Raw genomic sequence first — 23,988 nt, 5'->3', positions numbered from 1 at the left:
ACTCAAAAGGTGGACGAGTTTCTCCAGAGCTTATGGCCTAAAGCTCATGTGTTTAGACCCGGGGAAAATGAAAAGGATGACCTGGCATCCAGAAAAGGCCAAACTTATGCAAGATATACCATAAGGGATGGTATGCTAAAAAGAAATGGCAAGGTAGTAGTACCTAGTCAGAATGATCTCAGGCAGAGAGTCATTCAACAGTGCCATGATAGCCCATGTGCGGGACATCCAGGGGTCGAGAAGACATATGATCTCGTGAAGCAAGATTTCTTTTGGCCAAAGATGAAAAAGCATATTCATGAATATCTGACACGGTGTTTCTCGTGTCAGGTAAGCAAGGCCGAGCGGGTGAAGCCACCCAGACTTTTACAGTCCTTGGAAATACCACTAAGTAAGTGGGAGAGCATTCCAATGGACTTTATTGTAGGGCTGCCTACAACACAAGGAGGGTATGATTCTATCCTTGTGGTGGTTGATCGTCTAACCAAGATGGCTCACTTCATTCCGACTAGAGAATCTGTTAGTGCCCCGCAAGTGGCGGATTTGTTTATTAGACATATATTTCGTCTGCATGGATTGCCTAGATCCATAGTGTCAGACAGAGATGTCAGATTTACCGGTCATTTTTGGACAGCGGTATTTGAGACACTAAGGACTGAGTTGGGAATGAGTAGTGGGGATCATCCTGAGACGGATGGTCAGACGGAGAGAGTCAACCAGACTTTAGAGGATATGCTGGGGGCATATGTGTCATTGAGGCAACATACATGGGACAAGTGGTTGCCATTGTTAGAGTTTGCCTACAATGATAGAAAACATTCCTTTACGGGGTTCAGTCCGTTTGAGCTGAACTACGGAGTACCTCAAAAAGTGCCTAGTGCCGCGAACTTTGTGGTTCACATACGGGAGACGCTAGCACTTGCGAGAGCTAATATCCGCCAGGCTATGGATAGAGCCAAGGTGTATGCGGATGAAAACCGGTCTATGAGAATATTTAAGGAAGGAGAAAAAGTTTTTCTTAGAGTTCCTTCGCACTCGAAGTCTTCAGGAGAGTGTGCTAAGTTATCACCTCGATACTGTGGGCCGTGGTTAATTCTAAAGAGAATAGGCAAGGTAGCCTATAAATTAGAATTGCCACAAGGGTGTAAGGTGCACCCGGTTTTTCATGTTTCGCGCTTAAAGAAATTTTTACATACAGGTGACTCACTAATCGAAGGTGTGGTTTTGTTTCAGGAGATAGAGGATAATGCAAGGCGCAAACCAACAAGAATCCTGGACCAAGGAACAATGCAAATACGAAATCGAAAGATACCCACGGTGTTGGTTGCATGGCATGGTCAGCCTCTATCCGAAGCTACCTGGGAATCCGTATACCAGTTGCGGAGAGTGTTCCCAGACTTTATCATCGAGAACGTTGATGTCTGAAGAGGGAAGGAATGTTACGCTCTAGCCGAGGTAGCATGACCTCGGAAGAATCAGTCGCCTTAAAGGATCTATATTTGTAATATATTTATTTGCGCTTCATGTAAATGACCGGGAGGGAATTAATGTCAAGGTCCTAGGTGAGGGTTGATAGCACCAGACTAGGTGGATCTAAGGCTAAGGGTCTAATGCAAGAAATGTGCCTAGGGGCAAAGGAAATTAAAGCATCCCAAGAGAGGGGTGAAATGTTGCATTAGTGAGGCCCTATAATGATGACATGTGGCATCTAGATCCGTCTAGGGAGATGGGGCTTGTTGAAGCTAGTGAGAGGTGAGAATGAGTTTTCACGTATGTTTTGAATTCGAATTCTCTGTTAGCTCTCACGTTTCAGCAAGAAAGGCTGGGTGGAACAATATTGGTGCTACTCCCGTTATCTGCAGTAGGAAATAGAGAAGGTAGTTAACAAGTGACATCACATGTGAGCTCAGTAGAGCATCTAGATCCACAAATCTCTCAATCAGTTCCATGATTCTCTCAATCACACACCACACCCCTAGATTCACTCAATCACACCTACTGATACCTATCCAGGCACACCATGTGTTCACACACTCACAACCTTAGACCTTAGGACCCTAGGCATCATCCCATTACATCAATTTGTCCTTCATTCCCAGGCATTCCTTGGCGTTTCCAGTACTGGGAACATTCCCAAGCGTTCCCGATAGGCCCTCCACCTAGCAACAACGTTCCCACATCCAGAAAGACAGAACACCATTCCCTAAGAACTGTGCTAGGATTAGTCCAAGAACTAGAATGCATTTTTTAACTAACCTTTAATGGGTTAAACTGTTGATGTTTGTTTAATTGATGTGTAGGACTTGGAAGAGTACAAAAAGGCCCATAATTAATGGGGCAGGTGCCAACAAGCAGGTCTCACGAGGCAAAAAGCACCAGGAGCTTCTAGAAAGTGGCACCCCATTTAATGAAGGGGCCACTAGGCCTAAAAAGCCATTAAAAGTGCCCTAAACCTGGGCAAGAGCAGAAAAATAGCTTTTAGAAAGCAGGCCTAGCTTTTTGCTAGGCCAAGTCCATAAAAGAAGTGCTTCAGAGCTCCAAGTATCAAGAAGTATTGTACTCAACTTCATACTCTTCTCAGAGCCAGTGGCACAAAGTTATTTCTATTGCAATAAAACCTTCCGAGGCACACAGGTTTCCAAGCATTGTACGGCCAATCCCAGTGCTATCCCCTAGTCTTCTTGCAGCTGCGAACTGTTCCAAAGGGAGAGCCCTTGCTGCGATCTGATTTCCAGCCCACCTAGGAGCCCTTCTACTTGCTACAATGCAATTTCCAGCTCCCTTCTTTGCTGCCAATCAGTGCCAGGTGTGGGTTTGAAGTCTTGGAAAAGGTTTCAGTGGTACCTGAGCTTAGGATTGTCACTTTCCTTGGTGACAATGGTCCCAAGACCAAGAAGACAGCAGCAACTTTGGAGAAGAGAGTTCAACACCAACATCCAAGCCCAAAGCTTCGAGATGATCGCAAATCAGGTCAGCCTGATCCAGCCAGCCAGTTTGGAATTCGGCTATGAGCAGTCCCAGACCTTTGGCGCAATCCTTTGTGGAAGATTGGAGCTGTCCATATACGATATTCAACTTTTCTGGCAATTCGTGATTTGGCTACGAGCAGTCGCAGAACTTTGGTGTAATCCTTTGTGGAAAATTAGAGCTGTCCATATACGATATTCAACTATTTTGGAGAAGACAGTTTCAACGCGAGCATCCAAGCCCAGGGCTTCCAAATTGATCACAAATCAGGTCAGCCTGCTCCAGCCAGCCAGTTTGTGATTTGGCTACGAGCAATCCTAGAACTTTGGCGCAATCCTTTATGGAAGATTGGAGTTGTACATATACGATATTCAACTTTTTTGGCAGTTCGTGATTTGGCTATGAGCAGTCCCAAAACTTTGGCGCAATCCTTTCTGGAAGATTGGACCTGTCCCATTTACGATATTCAACTTTTATGTCCTGGACCCGCCGGACTATTGGTTGCATCATCCAACCAAAAGCCACTCCCACCCTTACTTCATCGCGCATCGGGCCGGCTCTCGTCTTCAACCGTAAGTGTTTACCACACGACCTTGGAACCATACATACATGCAATGCAGATCAATATTTTGCGATCCAACTAGACTATATTATCTATGATCTCCCGAGTCTAAAGACTGGACGAAAAGGTTCCCACGCTTTATACCTTTTACAGAGCAGTAAGCAATAACTGATATTAATGACCAGAACCACATGCAGTGTCCTAGCAAACCACATGCAGTGTTACCAATTCTTAGTTCAGTGTCTATTACCATTTTTTTAGTATTAAGAAAGCCATACTGCGCACACTCCTTTTCGATGGATAGGGCTTAAGTTCTCACCTGTTCCTTTGGACGGCCATTTATGGACTTTTTCTTCAGGCTGGGCAAACTTCCAAACTCAGAAAAGAAATCTGCAGCACCCATCAATGGTGCAGAAATATGGACATTAGAACCAGGAGCCTTTTTAGCCATATTTGTTGATGGCAAGGAATCTTCAGTGTAAATAAAGCGGGAACTCTGAGAGGGTTGTGCTGCTGCAGTATGTGTGAGAGCAACAGGCTGCTGAGATTGTTCCAAAGGTTTCTGGTTGTAAAGATTTTCATTTGGCTGCAACGAAAGAGAACTCAAAAACTTAATACATAAAACTGGAACAGGATGTTACTAACACAGTGTTGATCTAGATCAATGAGCTTACAAAAAGCTCTCAACACAGTGATGAGCACCACAGCTACTTGAAGCAAAATTACCACGATGCATGCATGGACATGATTACATCCATACTTTTATCACGCTTCTCTGCTTAAACTGGAACAGGATGAAAGACAGACAAAGACGAAGCAAGCTACTTCCTGATCAAGCATTTACTTTGTGCTGTCAATTATAGGAGGTAGTCACATGGTGTTGATCTACAACAATGAACTTGCAAAAAGCTGTGAAGACCGTGAGGAGCATCATAGTTTCTTGAAGCAACAATTACGGTTATGCATGCATCAAACATAGTTAAACCCACGCTTTCATAAGCTTCTCTTTCAAAAGTATTTATCCCAAGTTATCACCCCCTGTCAAAGCTCAAGGTTCCCCCTTAAAAATATGTTTTATCGAGTATGTTGCATGCATTCATAATAAGCATAGTAAACGATCCTTTCAGAGTTATGAGTTCCCATTGCAAAGCATACGATAAGGTGAAACTATTGCATGCAGATGTCTTTCTAGTAGCAGTCACAGCACACTACTCACGTTATACTAGATCACAAACCCACCTGCTTCACTATCGAGTACAAAAGTATGTATGCACGAATGAATTAAATTAAGGAGAATAATATACTGCAGTGAGCAAGATGAATAAATGGAAGATGCAGAGTTCTGGAAACCCACTTCAGCAAAAAGCACCATTAGCAGATGGCTTCATATGGAAATGTTGTACAAGAACTCAAGGAAACTTAATATTGACAAGAGACATTGAATGAGGTGAAGGAGGTGGGTCATCTAAATCAGCAATGCCACCTCATTGCCTAAACAGACCCATTTGAATAAGTCTTCCAGTGCCTAAAAGAAGATCTGCTCACCCATTCTTTGACCATCTCTGAAGGGAATCCTGGGCATATCATGGCTTTAGACAATGTGAAATCATGGTACATAAAAAGAGTAGTCCAACAATTTGGAGTTTCATGGAAAAACGGCACTTGAACCTCTCTTCAACATAAGGCAAATCTAAGTAACTGCAAGCAGAGGATTTGCTAAAAAAGGCCTACAACCAGTTGGGGACGCGATCTAAAAAAGCCGTGTCCAAAGACAGATTTACTCCCATACAGCACATTTGTAGAGTTTCTAAGCGGGTAAGCAGTAACTGATTCAGCTTACTGCTAAAATTCACAAATTCTGACCCCCTTTATCAATATCCCTGTCCAAGAGCTGGCACTTCCACACCTACATACATTTAGGACACTGCTTACCGTGTCCTACAGAAAAAAATGAGCATCAAGACAAACAAAAAAAGACCCACTTTCAAACCCGTATACATGAATTCAAGGAGGGTGTTGAAGTAGACCTTGGACACGAGCTTTTTTACACCAAGGGAGCCCAACTTCCCTCCTGACACTTTCTTTGCACCAAGTGAAGCAGGTCTTTTTCCAACACCAGTGGAGGAAGGATGAGTGGCAATTGGTGCCACTGGTACACTATGCAGCTCAGTGATTATGCTATCCAAGCCTTCACTTGGGCTTTTTCCATTTGTAATATCATCGACAGAATAAGCACCGGAGGCAGAATTGTTGGAAGGATCTGTTTTGGAAGCCATAATTCCATCTTTCACACTTTGAGAAACTTCTTTTGCAAGAAGTTGGCGATAAAGCTCAGCTGCCCTTGACGTGTACTTGGATTCAATCTTTCCTCCATCATTCCAACCATGCTGCTTGAAGTATGTTAGAGCTCTTCCATTTCCACCATAACTCATAGTCTTCAACTGCTCGGGAGTCCAGCTATCAAGATTTGTGGACCTACAAACCCAAAGACTCACTTCAACATAATACTTCAAGAGTTTTTTAGAAAAAACACATTCATAAAAATAAGAACATGTTTTCATGGCCCTGTTCAGATTTGAAAACACTAAAAAGGCATGGATTCTACCACAAAAGACAAATTCTCTACATGCTCACTAATGAATGTGAAACTCCTACACTCTCCGTCCCCTTAGCGTATGTGCTACCTTTGGACTGAGAGCTCCTAACCATCTTTGCCTTTTTCCTAGAGAATTACAGTAGCACCATGACATGATGGAAATGGAAGTTTATTATCCCTAATTATTAAAGTTACTGCTCGACCACTTGGACTAAGAGCTCCTCATTATCTTTGCTTTCATCCTGATGGATTACATTGGTGCCATGATATTATAAAAAATTGAAATTTATTATGCCTATCTATATGGTTATGCAACTCCCCCTCTTACAGTCACGCTGTACCATCGAGCCATAGTTTTATTCTGGTTTGTAATCATGTGAAAAACATGAGGATCTTTTTGCTCGTCTGTTTCTTTCATACTAAATAGAAGCCTATTTCAGCATGGCACACCCATTAATTGTTGCAAAAGCTGCCGTCAGATCCTTATGGACAGCTGCATACACATGAAGAATGTCAGCCATTTCTGGGAGACATCAGTATTGGGCCCCAATGTCACCTTTCATACCTTCCTTGTGATCATTCATGTAGATTGTCACTTTTGCATATGTTGGGATTGAAAATGTTACTTTCAGCCATGTTGTGAGAGGTATATGTACAAGAAGCCTGATCTCTTAACGGAAAATGATGTCATGTTTTTTATATTTTCCACGACTAAATGTTTTAGAGGTAGAAACAAGACTGGAGAAAATGCAGAATGCTACTTTCGATATGTTCCTTTTTTTTTTGTGGGAAAAGGAACAAAATTTATTAACAAGTTTTTAAAAAAACTGTACAAAAGAGAAGATCGGCCTTCAGGAGAAGGACAAAACAGCTAAACCAATATTTACGACAAAATCCAGTCTGCAGTTTTAAGGGCAAATTTTTTCTTCCAAAGAAGCAGGCGGTTCTTTTGAAATCCACTATGAAACCCTCCACAGACAGACTAGACACCAGCATCTTCTTGAACGCCACTCTGTTCCTGAAAGACCAGACTAGGTAATACTTGAACCCCTTACCAACTGCCAAATCTCATAGAGCTCATCATTCATGCCATTTGTATCACCTAGCAGTGCTACCTTCCATCTGATGTTGAAATGAATCTGCACTGAAGAAAATCTTCTCACTACTCCTCTCCAAAAGGCACGAACAATCATGCAGTCCCACACTAAATGATACTGAGTCTCTATCTGTCTTCCACTCATCAGGCATAAAGGCGACACTCTCGGGTTCCACTTTGAGATCCTACCTCTGACTGGCAGCTTCCCTACCAAAACTCTCCATAACATGAAGTTTAGTTTAACAGAGGGGGTGGCTTTCCAAATCCTTTGAAGTCTCATCGCCCAAATCTCTGTCCTATTCAGGGGAGCCACTGTTTTCCATTGTTCTCTTGCAACTGTAGCAACACTCACTCAAGCCCCCTCATTGAAATCATTGAGACTAAGTTTTGAAAAAGGCTTTCCATTTTTCCATACATACCCCTTGAAAGAGTTGTTAACCTTGAAGAAAGGACTAGTCGGCCACTCCTCTTTAATTCTCCCAATCAGCTCTCTGATTACTGCAGTCTCAGCAATAGATAAAGTAAATGCTACTTTGATGCTAGCAGCATCCAACCATTTCTGTCCACCCGCATCCCAGATTTCTCTGAATGTTCTTACGCCTTTCCTGAATAGGCGCGCAGCAACTTTAGGCAATCAAAGCCGGTTCATCAATAAATGCATACTCATTCAACCAGATTGACCTGCCCAAAGAGGCATCACCGTGAAGCGATCTAAGACCCGACCAAGTAGAGCCTTGAAATTTTTCTTTCCAAATCTGCAGCAGTCTAGCCAGGAACTCCGACTATGGGAGCCTGACTGGCAAATCAGACAAAATGACATCCTGCCAAGGCGAACTGATCACCTTCGAAGTATTGCAACTAATCAAGTGTCTAGCCCATGGCTTTTCACTTGAAATCAACGGTCGCCATTTCAAGCATAGCATCTCATTCTTAGTCTTTATGCGCATTAAACCCAGACCCCAGCAGATTTAGGTGTAGTAACTAGATCCCAACTGAAGGAGTTCCATCTACCTTCCCACACAAAATTGGCAATGCAACTGTCCACTTTCTTTAAACATGCATTAGAGAAAGGCATCAGAGACAACACATAAATCAAGAGTGACTCCATTACATGTTTGGCAACTGTAAGCCTACCAGCCAGAGAGAGAGGCTTCCCTTTCCACTTATCAAACTTACCTTTTATTCTCTGAAAGGCCCAATCAAATCTATCCTTGAGAGATACCCCAACTCCCAATGGGCATCCAAGGTACCTAAACACTTGACCTTGAGGGATCCATTTAAGCTGAAAATTCTCTGTCCATTCAGGTTTGTCTTCCCATGAGAGCCACACAGCAGTCAACTTACTTTGAATCCGAGAGCGCAGCAAACTCATCAACTAACTGCATGAAACTTTGAACATTGTCTTCAGTGGCATTCAAGAAGCTGGTATTGTCATCAGCAAAGAACTGAGAACAATAGGAGGAGCCATCTGGCAGCTGAACACCCCTGATGCTTCCTGAGCTCATCTAATAGTCAATCTGACAAAGTAAAGGCTCAATAACTATTGCAAAGAGGAGGGGTGCAAAAGGGCTACCTTGCCTTATTGACCTTGCAAAGAAAGAAAGAAAGAAAGAAAGTCTATTAACGTCCGCTGAAGACCAAAAGGTCTATGGGACAGCAAGAAACCCTCTAGTACAACTGCTTTAGGGAGGGCGCATGGCAGCTCCCAAGGAGTGCAAAAGAAACCCCCATTTATTTAGAGTACCTGCATAATAGTCTGAAAGAGTAATCAGCCATACATCAGTTTAAGACTGAGAGTCTTTTGGTTTTGATTTAAACTCTCTGATTAGGGCTACACCTTCACGGTAAACTGTCCATTTTCCATCCTTTCTGGCAGCCCTGACTTTAGCTAATTCAGTTGCCTTATTTTTTAGTTGAGCTTGTGTAAGCTCCTCAGCTATCCATACTTTGGTACCCTTCAGCTTGTTTGTCGAAGAAGCTTGATTCGCATATCTTTTGACTTCAGTGTAAGGATTGCCTGACCTTTGTAGTGCATAATAGAAACCGGCCTCGAGTCATCATCATCCTACTCATCATCATACGTCCATTCAATCTTGCGCAAGCCTGCTTTGATCTTTGTCAATATTTCACTATAAGTGTCCTCCTCTTTGTACCAATCTTCTGGAAGTCCCCCTATTCTAATCTTCAGCGCATTATCACATCTAGCTTCGTGTTCTTTAATCTTTGCTTGAATATCAGACTTACTTGCTTTGATATCCACTTCCACAATCACTTCCTTCTTAGAAGTTTGTACTTCAATGTGAACAAGATCTTTGACTGTAGAGACTAGCTGTGGGGTAGGGGAGGAGTCCTTTCAAGATTTTACAGCCTCAAAAATTACCGCCTGCTTACCAGGCCCTTCCAGAATGTGAAGTCGAGCTTTTACTTCTGCTAGTTCCAATCGTAGCTCTCTCACTGCTTGCTGTAGATAAAAAATCTGATCTTGTTGCCAAGGATGGGTCGTTTGGAGCCTTCTTGTTGATAATTGCGTGCATACGGAGAGGGTTTCATTGCTGCAACTGTAGAGTACCGAGTCTTGATGGAGGTTGAAGGAGTTGAGGGGGACTTGGAGGAGAGGGTAGGCTAGTCCATAATTGGCTGTCTGTAGAACCCCCTAGCTGAACCTAACCCCCGGGTTGGGTTGGAGGTTTAGCCCAACTCGGGGTTAGGGTTTAGCCTAACTCGGGGTAAGGGTAAGGGTTAGGGTTGGAGGGAAGGGGGGGGGGGGGGGCTGTTGACGACGGGACTGAAGGGTTTGTTGGTGACGACAGGCTAGGGGGGACTGGGGGGGGACTGGCGGCTGACGGCTGTTGGGGGCTGCTGGCTTCTGGCAACTGTTGGCTGCTGGCGGCAGCTCTGCTAGCTGGTTAGCTAGGTTAGCTAGGTAGATAGGTTAGGCATGGCAGGCGGCAGCTGAGGCAAACGACAGACGGGCTAAGCAGCGAGACGACAATGAGCGACGAACGGGAGAGCTACGGGAGCTGAGCGACGAACGGAGAGAGAGAGAGAGAGAGAGAGAGAGAGAGAGTAGGATGCAAGTAGGAGGAAGGAAGGAGAGTAGATAGGATTCGATTAGACAAAGTGCAAAACCAAAAGATAACTCATACAAGCCACTAAGGGCTGAGAGAAAGACTGAAAATGATATCCATTGGCAGAGATTATTAACTGAGCATTGGAGACAAGCATCTCAGTAAGCTGACAAAATCCGACGCCAAACCCAAGAGCTTCCATTGTTTTCAGGACAAAGTCCCAGCTGACCCTATCATAGGCCTTTTCCAGATCAAGGTTTAGCATCAAAACCCTCTCGTTCTGCGTAACAGCATGGTCCATGACCAACGATGCATTAAGTATTGCTTCATATATATTTCTTCCTGTAACAAAACAAAAGTGATTTTGATGGATTAGCCTCCCCAGTATAAACATGATCCTATTAGCCAATCACCTTGTAAACCAAGTTTAGCATGGAGAGTGGTCGATTTGGGCTTACTCTGTGACTTTTTGGAATCAGGTTAATTACTCCCGTGTTTATGCTGCCGGGTAGCACACCTTTCTGATAGCACCAATTAACCAGCAAGAGTATCTCCTTCTTACAGCATTCCCAATAGCATTGGAAAAATCAATTGGCATACTGTCTCAGGCCCTGGGGCCTTTTCTTTAGCCACCTGCATGACCGTGAACTTAACCTCTGCTTCCATGAAAGGTTTCTGCAACATTATGGCTTCATGTGTCTCCACTTTTCTAGGCATCTTCGATAAAAATGCATCCAATCTTTCCTTGTAATTACTAGGAGGACCGGTACTAGAGCCTGAGAGGCCTGCAAGATGTCTAGTAAACACCTCTGCTATAGCTTTTTCACCATTAACCAAATTCCTGGATTCATCACAAATAACAGAAATGCATTCATTTTCCCTTTTTTCTTTTACTGCATTAAAGAAAAAGAAAGTAGGTCTATTGCCCTCATCCATCCATCTCAACCGAGACTGAATGCACGCTGAAGCAATTCTGGAATGTTCACAGACCCGCAAGAATTGGTCAGTTGCGCTTAAAAGCGCTGCCAGATGTGCATCCTGTGGACTACCTTGGAGAACCAGCAGAACGCTGATTCTGCACTCACTGGCCAGAGCTTCAGCCTCACACCTCCACTTGGCCTTTGCTCTCCCAAGATTTTTAGCTGCATTCACCACTGCAGAGATACAAGCATTCCACTTTCTGAGAGGGTGTTGACAACCCTGAGCAGCCACTTCCATGTATTTGCAACCTCTTCGTCAAAAGACTTACTTCCCATCAAAGCCAGATTTCATTTGTTGGGGACCGGGCCTCTGTGCGCATTCTGCACTCCCACAAGATCACAGTACACCACAACAGGGAAGTGATCAGAAGTAATAACATTACTTCTTACTTTCCCTTGAACCAAAGGCTTGATCCACCAGCCACCTTGGCTAAAGTATATCCTATCAAGCCATGCCGCCCTCCAGGAGCAATCCGAATGTTTGTTATGCCAGGTATAGACTTTCAAAGCTTTAAGGTCTTCAAAAGAGACCCAATCAACCAGCTCGCATCCTAGTTCAAGCTGCCGCCAAGCCGTTCTCTCTTGCACAGGCATCTCTATACCTTCATGGGATCTATCGTCAGCGTTGCATACACAGTTCCAATCGCCCAGTAATACTGCATTTCTGTCAGCAACAGCAATCCTTAACCTTTGCCACAGCAAAACTCTTTGGCTAGAGAGATTCAAAGCGTAAACTGAAACAACCGAAAAAGAAACTCCCTGGAGGGAGACATCCACCAGCACGAACTCTCACTCGTCAGCACTGAACAGGCTGCCACTACCCTAGACTACCCTCACAGGGGGCGAGCACAGCCACAACACAGGCCCTCACTCTCTATGCTAACCTCACTCACTGGGCGGGCACAGCCACAAGAAAGGCTCTCTCTCTCTAGGTGACATCAGGAGATGTTGACCTCTAACAAAAGAAGCAAAGGCTGATACTCCTGCAATCAGCAGCAAATAACAGTCCCAAACAGCAGAGGATCACAAAAGACTTTTTCCCACACTGGATGGCCATCGCTGGGCACGTCACCTTGAGCTGAGTCTTCATAGCCTCTAGACCATTAGGGGGGCATCTACAGGGCTAGAGAGCAGCCATCCCATTTGAGGTAATGTGCTCCCCACATCACAGCATCGAGCTACCTCACGACACCCATAAGTGTGGCCCACTGAGTAGAGCAAAGGGGACACCAGTAGACGAGTCAACGGCACTGATTCTCGATGGGATCATATCCATGCTCATGTGCAGCTAGATCTTAGGCATAACATAAATGCACTGTGATTCTCAGTGGGGCCCCATCCATGCTCATGCGCAGCTTAGATCACTGATGGTAGATGCTACGTGGGACCCGATACCAGAGATATTTCTGATACAATCGTTTCATTCATCTTAGATATATTCATAGGGTTTTCTCTAGTTACACTACATACATAAAGGTGTGCCAGACATCTCTAGCCCCCCCTATATGGGGTGTTCCAATCACAATGTATCCCAGTTTTTTAATCTCATAGGCCTTTTTATTCTGCAGACGTCAATAGAAAATTCTTTTCTCTGATGTTTCTTTAAAAAATCTGCAGACATCAATAAATCTCTCTCTCTCTCTCTCTCACACACACACAAACACACACATATATATATGGTTATGTATGTCTCTATCTCTATCTCTATCTCTATCTAAAACTGTGTGCAAATGCACAATGCATGTATGTGAATGCGAGTGTGGGTGTGTGTGAATACATATGCGTGTGTACATGTACATAGTGGTGTCTATGTGAGAGAGAGAGGGACTTGGATGCTACTAGCCTTGAAGTGTTTTCTGACTGTTTTTGAGTTCTTCCATTAGGCTCTCTTTTGGAGTATAATGTCATGTACATTGATTTCATGTTAATAATATAGTTACTGGTTTCACAAAAAAAAGTGTGTTAGAGAGAGAGCCAGCCCTTGCAGATCAGCCCGAAAGCATCCCGTAACCAGCCCGTGAGCATCAGCACCCTGTTGCGCTGAATCAACGCCCTGAACCCGATCTTTTGGAGCAGACATAAGCTGTCGTACAGCCCGTCGGACCTCCGTACAGCTTCCATACAGCTGTACGGCCTGTACGGCCATTTTCGCCTGCTGCAGCCTGCTGCTCCTGCATCATTCCTGGTTCCTGGTCTGTTTTCTGCGCAGGGTTTTGTACCTGGACTACAGCCACGCCCTGATCTTGAAGGCTTTCGCTCCCATCTCTCTCCTCTTCAGTCTCTGGGTCTGCTGCACCTTTCTCATCGCCAAAATCTGCTATTTCCCTCTGAAATATATTTCATTTGGGGTTTTTCTGCTGGTTTTTTTCTCTTTTTCCTCTACAGAACTGATTTCTATCCTATCTTGGCCTCTACATCCTTCTTTCCCTTCTTTCTCCTTACAAATATACTCTTTTGCTCTTCTCTGTGGGCTTCCTGTGGGCTTTTTTTGGGACTGGTTTTTTTCCTCCACTACCACTTTACACGTATCTCATTTCTGAGTTCCACTTTTTACAAAGCTATGGCTGAATATTCCTATGAAAAGACATTTCAAAAGGAACGTTTGGTTCACTGCAAGAAGCAAAAGCAGGCTGAGGGTCAGCATGACCCGGTACATGATACTCTTGAGGCCCAACTGGTCTACGATGTCATGCATGAAGGATTTGCAGACACCAGGAAAGAGTGGAAAGACTCGGTTCCATCAGTTGGCCTCATGGTGGAAGTAGATGAAATTGTGGATCCTGTCAAAGAATATGCTAAAAATGCAGTAATTTTATTTTTTCCTGGCCGGATGCCACCTGCTGCAGAGATAGGCAACTGGTTGACTCGCACACTGGCTGGCTCGTTTGATCGCAAAGTGCACTATGCAGCCAGGGGTTTTTTTGAGGTTATTATGGTGGATGAGCTACACAGACAAATGCTTTTGGAACATTCGCCTCTTTTTCTTGGGCAACAAATGGTGCATGTATTGCCATGGTCTCCCACAAGGGATTATCAGGCTTTAATCCGACATAGATGCCCGGTCTGGGTTGAAGTTGTAGACTTCCCACAATGCATGGCCTCACTCTTGCCTAAAATTGCAGCTTCTTTAGGCAAAGTGGTCTGCCCACCACAGCCTAATGGCAATTCAAATCGATTTTGCATTCTTTGGGATACTGATAATCCCACACCAAACTCTTATTCAGTCACCGTGAATAATGTGGACATGGGAAGTGCCTTTTACAAACTGAAATGGGGATTATTTGCAGGGGCTTGTTTTGACTGCAAAAAATTTGGACACATGGTTTCACAGTGTCCAATGAATCAGCATAAAATGCCTCCTGCTGTTTTACCGGTTCAAATGCCTACCAAGGATGCTCCTACTTCTATTGCAAATAAAAACAAAGGTAGTAGACAGCTTTCTAGTATTCAGGATAAAGGCAAAGCTCCAGTGGTTTCAAATGGGAATGTTTCTTCACATTCACCTGCTGCTATTCAACCCTCGACAAAAGGACAAAAACCTCCAATTGATGGATGGCAAAGTCCAAGAAAAGTTATTTCTGCTAGAAGACTTCCACCCCCTCGTACTTGGAATGGTGCGTCTTCCAGTGGAAACACCCCAGAGGTCAATACAGGAATTGGGATCACATGGGCTCCAGTGACAGCCAGCAGAACACTCTTCCTTGAAGAAGAGATTGCTGCTCTGCTGTCTACTCCTCAAGTGGATATCTCTTCTCAGGGGAGAAGCATTGACCCTGAGATAGAAATGCAGGGTTGACATCATGAAATTTGCTGTTGTACATAGTTGTTATATTACTATAAATATCTATAAATATGACTGCTCATATCAAATGTTTTACACTCAATGTCCAGGGGATGTGTGACAGTAGGAAATGGAAAACAGTGTGGCTGTACATCAATAGATTTCAGCCTGACATAGTGGCATTACAAGAACATAACCAACATGTCTATGCAGGAAAGACAGGACACTACTATGACTATGACATTTTCTATGCTGGAGAGCACTCTTTCTCAAGGGTGGTCATTTTGATCAAACATGAGCTCCAACCAGTTATTGTTTTCAATGACCACAAAGGCAGATGGCTTGTTCTTCAGTGCGTTAATTCGAGGAGAGGTGTTTGAATTTGCCTCTCTTTATGCACCTCAATCTTCTAGAGAAAGAACTGAAATTTGGGATGCCATGCAACAATATCCATGGAGATATCATGCCTTTATATGTGGGGATTTTAATAATGCTCCTCAACAGGGAGACAATACCTCTAGACATACTCATATGTTAACCCCTGAAAGGCATGCATGGTCACAATTACTGATGCATCTGGATTTGGTAGACCTTTGGAAGGAATTGCAGCCTTTGTCACCTGGATACACATTCCAACATAATGCTCTTTCTTCTTATCCGACACGTCTGGATCGATGGTATAGTGTAGCTCCGCAACAAAATGGGGATTTTACATGCAAAATGTGGATTGACTATGCCTTTGTGCATTCAGATCATGCACCTCTATGGTTGCGGTTATCCTTTCATGATATGCCAGATGATAGATTGCCACAAAGGCGCCATTTGATCGTGAACAATAGCTACTTGCAACATGCTGTGTTCAAGGCCATGGTTACTGAAGCATCTCACTCTCTGTCTTCTCGCAGCCATGTTCATATTGATGATGCCTGGGATTCTTTTGTTTCCAAAATGCAAGTTGTGATAAGAAGTTACGGCAAGTCTTACATGAAGACCCTGAGGGAAACTATTGCTCAGGCCAAACTTACTTGTCAGGACCTCACTGAACTCAGCCATCTTCGTCCGTTGTCCCTGCATGAGCAAACAACACTATGCTAGGCCAGACATTGTCTTCAACTCAATGATCATAGAAAACTGGCCAAATGGGAGACTAGAGCCAGACAAAGAGCCTTTACAGATAAAGGCTGCTCTTCTAAAGAATTTTTCAAAAGCTTGCATCAGAGAAGATTAAAAACAGAAATTTGCAGGGTGCTTATGCCTGATGGATCATGGACCACCTCGAGGTCACAGCTTGCTTCTGTTTGTGTGCAACATTTTTCTCAGCAATTTGGTTCTGCAGTTCCTCCCTCACAGCAAGCTTTGGTTGCACGAAATTTGCTGTTACAGCATGTTTCTCCTATTATTTCCACTACTCAAGCTTTGGAATTGGAGGAACCTTTTACTGAGAGGGAACTCTCAGATGCAATCAAATCCTGCGGAAGATGGAAATCTCCAGGATGGGATGGTCTTACGGTTGAGTTTTTTCTAGAATATTGGCCTCTTTTGAAGCATACTTTGCTGCATATGGTGAATTCTGCATGGCAAAATCAGAAAATGCCAGACGCATGGAAGAGAGGTATTGTTAAACTCCTTCCAAAAAAACAAATCTGTGAATCTTTGGCAGACTGGAGACCTATCACCCTTATGCCAGTCATTTACAAAGTCACTACAAAAATGATTGTCGATCGGCTAAAGGGGCTTGTACATGATGGGTTGCATTCTGCCCAATATGGCTTTGTTCCGCGTAGGCATATCACAGATAACATTGCTAATGCCTATGTTGGAATTGAATATGCCAAATACACGCAGCAAGATGTTTTATTATTGCAAGTTGATATTGCCAAAGCCTTTGATACGGTTAAATGGGATTTTATTTCATCGACTATGCACGCATTGGGATTTGGCACAAAAATCAGCAAGTTATCACTTGGCTATATCAAGATAGTAAAGCTGCCTGCATACTTTCAGGGGATATTTCTACATACTGGACTCTTGGCTGTTCTGTTAGGCAAGGATGTCCCTAAGTGCTTTACTTTTTGCAATAGCCACTCATCCAATGCTTCAATATCTGGACCACCTTTTGGACACTGACCAGTTGCATGGTTTGGAGATTACTGGCAGTCGCAGCATGATCACTCAAGCATAGGCTGATGATTCATTCTTTACTTCACAAAATACTCGGAGTGATCTGTCCATGATTATGCACGCTCTTTCTACATATGGATTGGCTGCTGGTCTTCGGGTCAATTTTCAGAAATCAAAATTGTTGCCGTTGCATCAACAGGAATGGCACAGTCTTATGTGGCTTGGGGAAATTGTCCCCGCCTCTCAATTTATTCGACATCTCGGCTATCCTCTAGGTTGGGAACTCACCCGTTCCCAACAAACTGATTGGGTGTTGACAAAGTTGAGGGCAAAACTTGAATATTGGAAGCTTGCAACTTGGCCACTACATGTTTGTTTGCGAATCGCACAATCCATTTTGATAGCATACATACAGTTTTATCTGCCTCTCATTATGTTCACTAAGGCAGAGCTGGACTCCTTTATGTCAGCTATCATGGAAATTTTCTGGTGTGCTAAAAATGGCAAGAAAAGTCTCAGATTACTCTCTATGCATCATCTCTGTTCTCCAAAGATGCACGGGGGTCTAAACATTCCCAATATTCACATGCATTTACTTGCTCACAGAGGAAAAATGATGTTGCAGTTTATGCAAGATCAGCCGTGGGCTTTAATGATCCGCTCCCTCTTACTACATATTCATACTTCTGCATTTGGGCATTGGCAGCCCACTCCGTGGGATTTTATATTTGGCTCTATCCAAGGCAAGATCAGAGGCTGCCCTTTTGTTTCTCGCCTGCTTCTTGATTGGAAACATATCTTATCCCACTTGGAATGGCATGGGGACTCTTTGTCGGGAAACTCCTTGAGGGCTGAGAATATTTATTGGTCTAAAGTATTCCACCCTTCTTTGGCCATTCAAGAACCAAGACGTTCTTACTTTCTCTCCTTCAAAGGCATCACTTCTGTGGCACATGTACTTCAGGATGATGGCACACTTTTATCCTTTTCCATGGCTGCCAGCAAATACGGTTTGGGAGCTCATTATCGTCCTCTCTGGCATCGGATTTCAGCAATGCTTCAACCGTTTTTGCCAGTACCTCGCATGGAACTTCAGAACAGGATTTTTACGCTCTTCTTACTCTTCAGCCCGTCCCTTGAAGTTCTCACATATTACAGTGCCATCACTGTATAAAGTGCTATTACTTCCGCCTTGGATTTCTGAAAGAGCAAATACTGTTTGGCATATGGATCGCCCACTAAAGTGGTGGAGCAAAAGGCTGCGTCTCCTTTGGCATTACAACGTCCCTCTTCGACAACAGCTTTTTCTTTGGCGAGTCCTGCTTGGCATTTTTCCATCTGGCCAGCTACTTGCACACAGACATATTGCTCCAGCTGTTTGTCATAGATGCTTACACCCCACTGAATCTGTGCTACACATTTTTTGGTTCTGTCCACATACTTGCACCTTCATCGCTCTCATCCGACAGAGGCTTCGAGCGAGATTTCCTACTGCTACTTTTGGCAGGCTTTTCTGGTTGTTTGGTTTTCATCCACCGAGACAGGGTTTTGATTTATTTTTTATATGGGTACGCTATTGGGCACTATGGACTTTATGGATGGACAGAAATCATAGAGTCTTTGGTGATCCCCTTTTTTCATCCTTTATCTTTTTCAAACGATCTCTCCATCAATCATTCTATGATTGTGTTCAAACTCGTTTGATTGATCAGGATGTGTATACAACTTATACTGAGATCTTTAGTTGAGTAATAGTTACTTCAGTTTCGAAGTAACTATGAATGTTATTATTTTACAGCAATAAAAGATTTCTTCACCAAAAAAAAAAAAAGTGTGTGAATACATATGCATAAGAACCTCTTCGCTTGTGATTGATAGAAACACCTTTGGATCATCTTCAAATCATGCTTTTGTGGTCATGTAGTTCATTTTTGACCTCCAGACAAAATGAAAGTAATGAAATAACCTGTGCAAATCCTTAAAGGACATTGTATTTTTTAAAAGAATATATATTTAGCAACTCAAATTTATGTTTAACATTACACACCCACCATAGACGTTGAACTTGTGAGTACCTGACGAAGCTTATATGAACACCAAGACTGCGGTGAATTGCAGAGCAATCAAGGCAGATAAATATGCCATACGTGACAGATGCCCATGTTGGATTCTTGGCATCGCAATCAAAGCACACCTGAAGAGAAGACAAAGTTCATCTCTATCTCTCTCTCTCTCTCTCTCTCTCTCTCTCTCTCTCTCTCTCTCTCTATATATATATATCATCTATATGTATATGTATATGTATATATATCTTCGGACTTTACATCGATGAAATCACATCCTTCATAGATTGCCTAGGGAGCAAGGGATCATTAATGGGCGACCTCATGATGCAGATATTGATATAGGCTGATGACATAGTCCTTATATCATCTTCAAAAGAGGAGCTGCAAAGACATTTGGAGCCCTTAGAAGGTGTTCTGCAGAGAGAGAGACCTCATGATGCAGATATTGCTATACGCTGATGACATAGTCCTTATATCATCTTCAACAGAGGAGCTGCAAAGACATTTGGAGGCATTAGAGGTGTTCTGCAGAGAGAGATACCTGACAGTCACCCTTGGGAAGACCAAGGTTATGGTCTCAACACGTCACAAGCAGTACTTCCCCGACTTGGTTTCACTTATTGTGGTCAGCCAGTGGAGATAGTGCAGTCCTACACATATTTGGGAGCAGTCTTCACAGGACCCATTTTCACGATGACCCATGCAGCCCAAGCAGGACTCACACAGGGCGTAGTGCTTTGGCGCGACTAGAGCAACAGTGCTTCAAGGCGCACTTACAGGATCCGCCGACGAAGGGCTGGCTTTTCGACACACTGGTGCAGCCGACTGCCATGTATATAGCACCCTTCTGGGGATGCGATCTTCCGAGGATCGATTGGAGGAGATTTGAGCGGCCACAAGTTATTATGGGGGCCAGGTTGATTCGGTGTAAGCCCTCAATCCCACATGAGATAGTGCAGGCAAAGTTCCCCATGACACCTCTCCACGTTGATGCCATCTTTCAGACCATGACTTTCATCCACAAAGTTTGGGACTTACCTCACTAGAGACTTCGGAGACTGGCCCGCAGGACTGACACATGGTATGCACGCATATCCACATGGCTTGCTAGGCACGGTATCCAGATGGACAGACTTCCCCCTTTCAGTACAACATGGACGAGCCGCTTGAGTCGATCCCACGAGATGAGATCAACCATATCATATGGTTAGATCTCATCCAGCTCCATACATCTCAGACTGGGGGGGGGCAAAAGCTCCCCACCAAGACCAAGTTCTACCATGAACACTTTCTAAGAGTATTGGAGATACCTGACAGTCACCCTTGGGAAGACCAAGGTTATGGTCTCAACACGTCACAAGCAGTACTTCCCCGACTTGGTTTCACTTATTGTGGTCAGCCAGTGGAGATAGTGCAGTCCTACACATATTTGGGAGCAGTCTTCACAGGACCCATTTTCACGATGACCCATGCAGCCCAAGCAGGACTCACACAGGGCGTAGTGCTTTGGCGCGACTAGAGCAACAGTGCTTCAAGGCGCACTTACAGGATCCACCGACGAAGGGCTGGCTTTTCGACACACTGGTGCAGCCGACTGCCATGTATATAGCACCCTTCTGGGGATGCGATCTTCCGAGGATCGATTGGAGGAGATTTGAGCGGCCACAAGTGATTATGGGGGCCAGGTTGATTCGGTGTAAGCCCTCAATCCCACATGAGATAGTGCAGGCAAAGTTCCCCATGACACCTCTCCACGTTGATGCCATCTTTCAGACCATGACTTTCATCCACAAAGTTTGGGACTTACCTCACTAGAGACTTCGGAGACTGGCCCGCAGGACTGACACATGGTATGCACGCATATCCACATGGCTTGCTAGGCACGGTATCAAGATGGACAGACTTCCCCCTTTCAGTACAACATGGACGAGCCGCTTGAGTCGATCCCACGAGATGAGATCAACCATATCATATGGTTAGATCTCATCCAGCTCCATACATCTCAGACTGGGGGGGGGCAAAAGCTCCCCACCAAGACCAAGTTCTACCATGAACACTTTCTAAGAGTATTGGGGGACGGATTCATCATCAGACCCCAGTATCTCGAGGATAGAGGAGTCTCACATGCACTGAGGATTGCCATTGGAGAAGTGTGGGTTTCGTCCCATCGGCTGAGGATTGAGGTGGGGAGAGCCGCAGGTATACCCAGGGAGCAGCGGATATGCACACTATGTACGCTGGGGGCGGTTGAGATAGAGGAGCATCTTCTTTATGCTTGCCCAACCTACTATGAGATCCGGGGGTGTAACCATTGTATCTACTTGGAGGGGAGTGGCTTCGGTCCACCATCATGACCGATCCATTTCCACAACCAGGTCTGCATTGGCCTCTATCTGATGGAGATGCGCTGGCACAGAGAGAGAATATTGCGATAGATCAAAGAGCAGCAGATGATGGCCAAACCACAGGACATAGAGGCTGATCGGACACAGCGACGCGTCACAAACTTCTATATATTTGAGTCAGCCCCAGGACACAGCGGAGTGGAGGAGAAGCTAGCTGACATGAGAGTAGCCTAGATCAGCAAAGAGAGCCGACACGGTACCACTGAGAGGGACACAGAGACCACACATGAGACAACAGCGAGCACCCAGTGCACATATTGAGGTCCGACCTATCACACTGTTCCTCAGGGGGAGCCGACAGAGACGAGGGGGCACTCTGGACATAGCCCAAAGAGTTCAAAGATCGAGGAGACCTTGTCCCCCACTGCAGTGCAACTTCAGTTTTGGTTTCTGAGTCCCAGCACCGAGACTGACTTGATTCAGTTTGTACTTGATAGATTGACTTGATTCAATTTGTACATTATTGGTTATGGTTATGATTATGATTTTGCTAGCATAGATTAGTACTCAACAAGGGCCCTAGCACGCCCTTTGCTCCAGCCCATTGAGTTCTCTTTTTCTATGCACTTTGTCCCATAGGCCCGCGAGGCCTCTCGTGGACGTTAATACATCTCTCTCTCTCTCTCTCTCTCTCTCTCTCTCTCTCTCTCTCTCTCTCTCTCTCTCTCTCTCGCACACACACACACACACACCCCCTACTTGATCTAGGGTACAATTAGGACATCATTTGGGCGATCCGACCACTATAAGAGCCGATATCAGGTAGAGTCATGACATCGCCTGGGTGGACAAAGGCAGATCATGAGCACGATTGGGGTCAACAAAGTCGTCCTTTGTCACCAAACTTTTGGTCTACATAACAATGAGCTCGATTCCTTCATCACAACATTGGAAGGAGCAGGTTCACCCCTAGTTGATTCCTTAATTTCAATTCTACTATATACAGATTATGTTCGGTTCTACTATATGCAGATTATGTGGTTCATACTCTCCTCATCAGCTAACGGTCTCCAACCACATTTGGATGCACTCCAGTCTTTCTATGAGACAAAAGAGCAGTTTACCCTTGACGGGCCAATGGAGATTGTTGCATCCTATATATACTTGAGGACCCTCTTCTCAGACCTGATCTTCAAGATGTGGCCAGCCATGCAGGCTCCTTTGAGCAAAGGATATGCCGCACTAGCCAGATTCAAGCATCCGTGCTTTCACTCGCATTTCCAGGACCCCAGAGGCAAGTCTCTTCTCTTTGACTCGCTTGTCCATCTAGCTTGGGATGTAAAGGCAATGCCTTTTGGGGGACAGATATGATGGAGATAGACTGGCCCCGCATAGAGAGAGTATAGGTTCTACTTCTTGCTCAGATGATCAGTAGCAAGCCGTCGGTCCCACATCATATTCAGCTAGTAGAGTTTGGGGCTACCCCTCTACAGCTTGATGCAATCTTTCAGGTGGTCAATTATCCCCATAGAATCAAAAACTTTGGCACCACAACATCTGAATGGCGCAGATTGCCTTGGCTGGCCTTAAAGTTATCTATTGCATTGGAGGGAGAGGGGGATTAGTAGGAGCTGGTATGCTGGGACACGGAGATGGTTTGTAGGCTTGGGACTACATAGGGACAAACTACCACCGTTTCAATATCGCCTTGATGCTCCATCCATTCTCCTCACCTACCACAAGATGAATCAAGGCATCAGAGAGGACTTACAATAGCTCCACAGTTACAAGACTTGGTAGCACCTTTTGAACTCTCAGTAAAACTAAGCTTCTACAGAGATCATTCTCAAAGGAGGGGCTTACCAAACCACCACGCTACACTCAGATTCATCTCCCACATGCAAAGAGGATCTCAGCAGTTCTGGGTATCTTCTCACAGATTACGAATCTTCTCACAAGATCTGGGTATCTTCTCACAAGTTACAGAGTGAGACAGGACAGGCAGAGGGCATTCCAGGTGAGTGTATTTATTTATTTATTTCTCTCAAACACTAGCCTTGGGTATGTGTGTCCATTTTTAGTGACTTTGTTCGTCGAAACGAGGAGGAGCTACTAAACATTTTGTTTAGTAACAACTCTAAGGACTTTTGGCGGAGATTTCTAGAAGGACGGTCCCCCTCACCACTCATTGACACTCAGATCTGGTTTGATTATGCACGCACACTTTATGACATCCCAAATCACCCAGTCCCTAACCTCTCACACATGCCATGCCCCACATCCTACACCCTCTTCACTAGGGGAGTCTTCACTAGGGAAGGGGTAAAGGATGCCGTAACGAAACTTCATAATGGCCGAGAGAAGGATCATGAGGGGCTATGCACTGAGTTCATTGCATATGGGATT

General features: G+C 44.4%; 1 protein-coding gene across 1 annotated transcript in view; it reads right to left on the bottom strand.

The window, feature by feature from the left end:
- The window catches only part of LOC147889298 (putative ADP-ribosylation factor GTPase-activating protein AGD8), a 60,160-nt gene that overhangs the window by 30,638 nt on the left and 5,534 nt on the right, over positions 1-23,988 (bottom strand). Inside the window, exons 2-4 of the mRNA XM_087391494.1 lie at positions 19,247-19,365; positions 5,557-6,004; positions 3,849-4,115 (exon numbers count right to left, since the gene is read on the bottom strand). Coding sequence (XP_087247620.1) covers positions 3,849-4,115; positions 5,557-6,004; positions 19,247-19,365 — 834 coding nt within the window. The remainder of the gene's footprint in view (positions 1-3,848; positions 4,116-5,556; positions 6,005-19,246; positions 19,366-23,988) is intronic.

Source organism: Dipteris shenzhenensis, chromosome 20 (assembly GCF_047967505.1).
Source record: "Dipteris shenzhenensis isolate YYH24624 ecotype China chromosome 20, Dip_SZ_1.0, whole genome shotgun sequence".
NCBI classification, from domain to species: domain Eukaryota; kingdom Viridiplantae; phylum Streptophyta; class Polypodiopsida; order Gleicheniales; family Dipteridaceae; genus Dipteris; species Dipteris shenzhenensis.
Note: the sequence above shows the minus strand (reverse complement) of the source record. Positions and strands in the feature narration are given on the sequence as shown.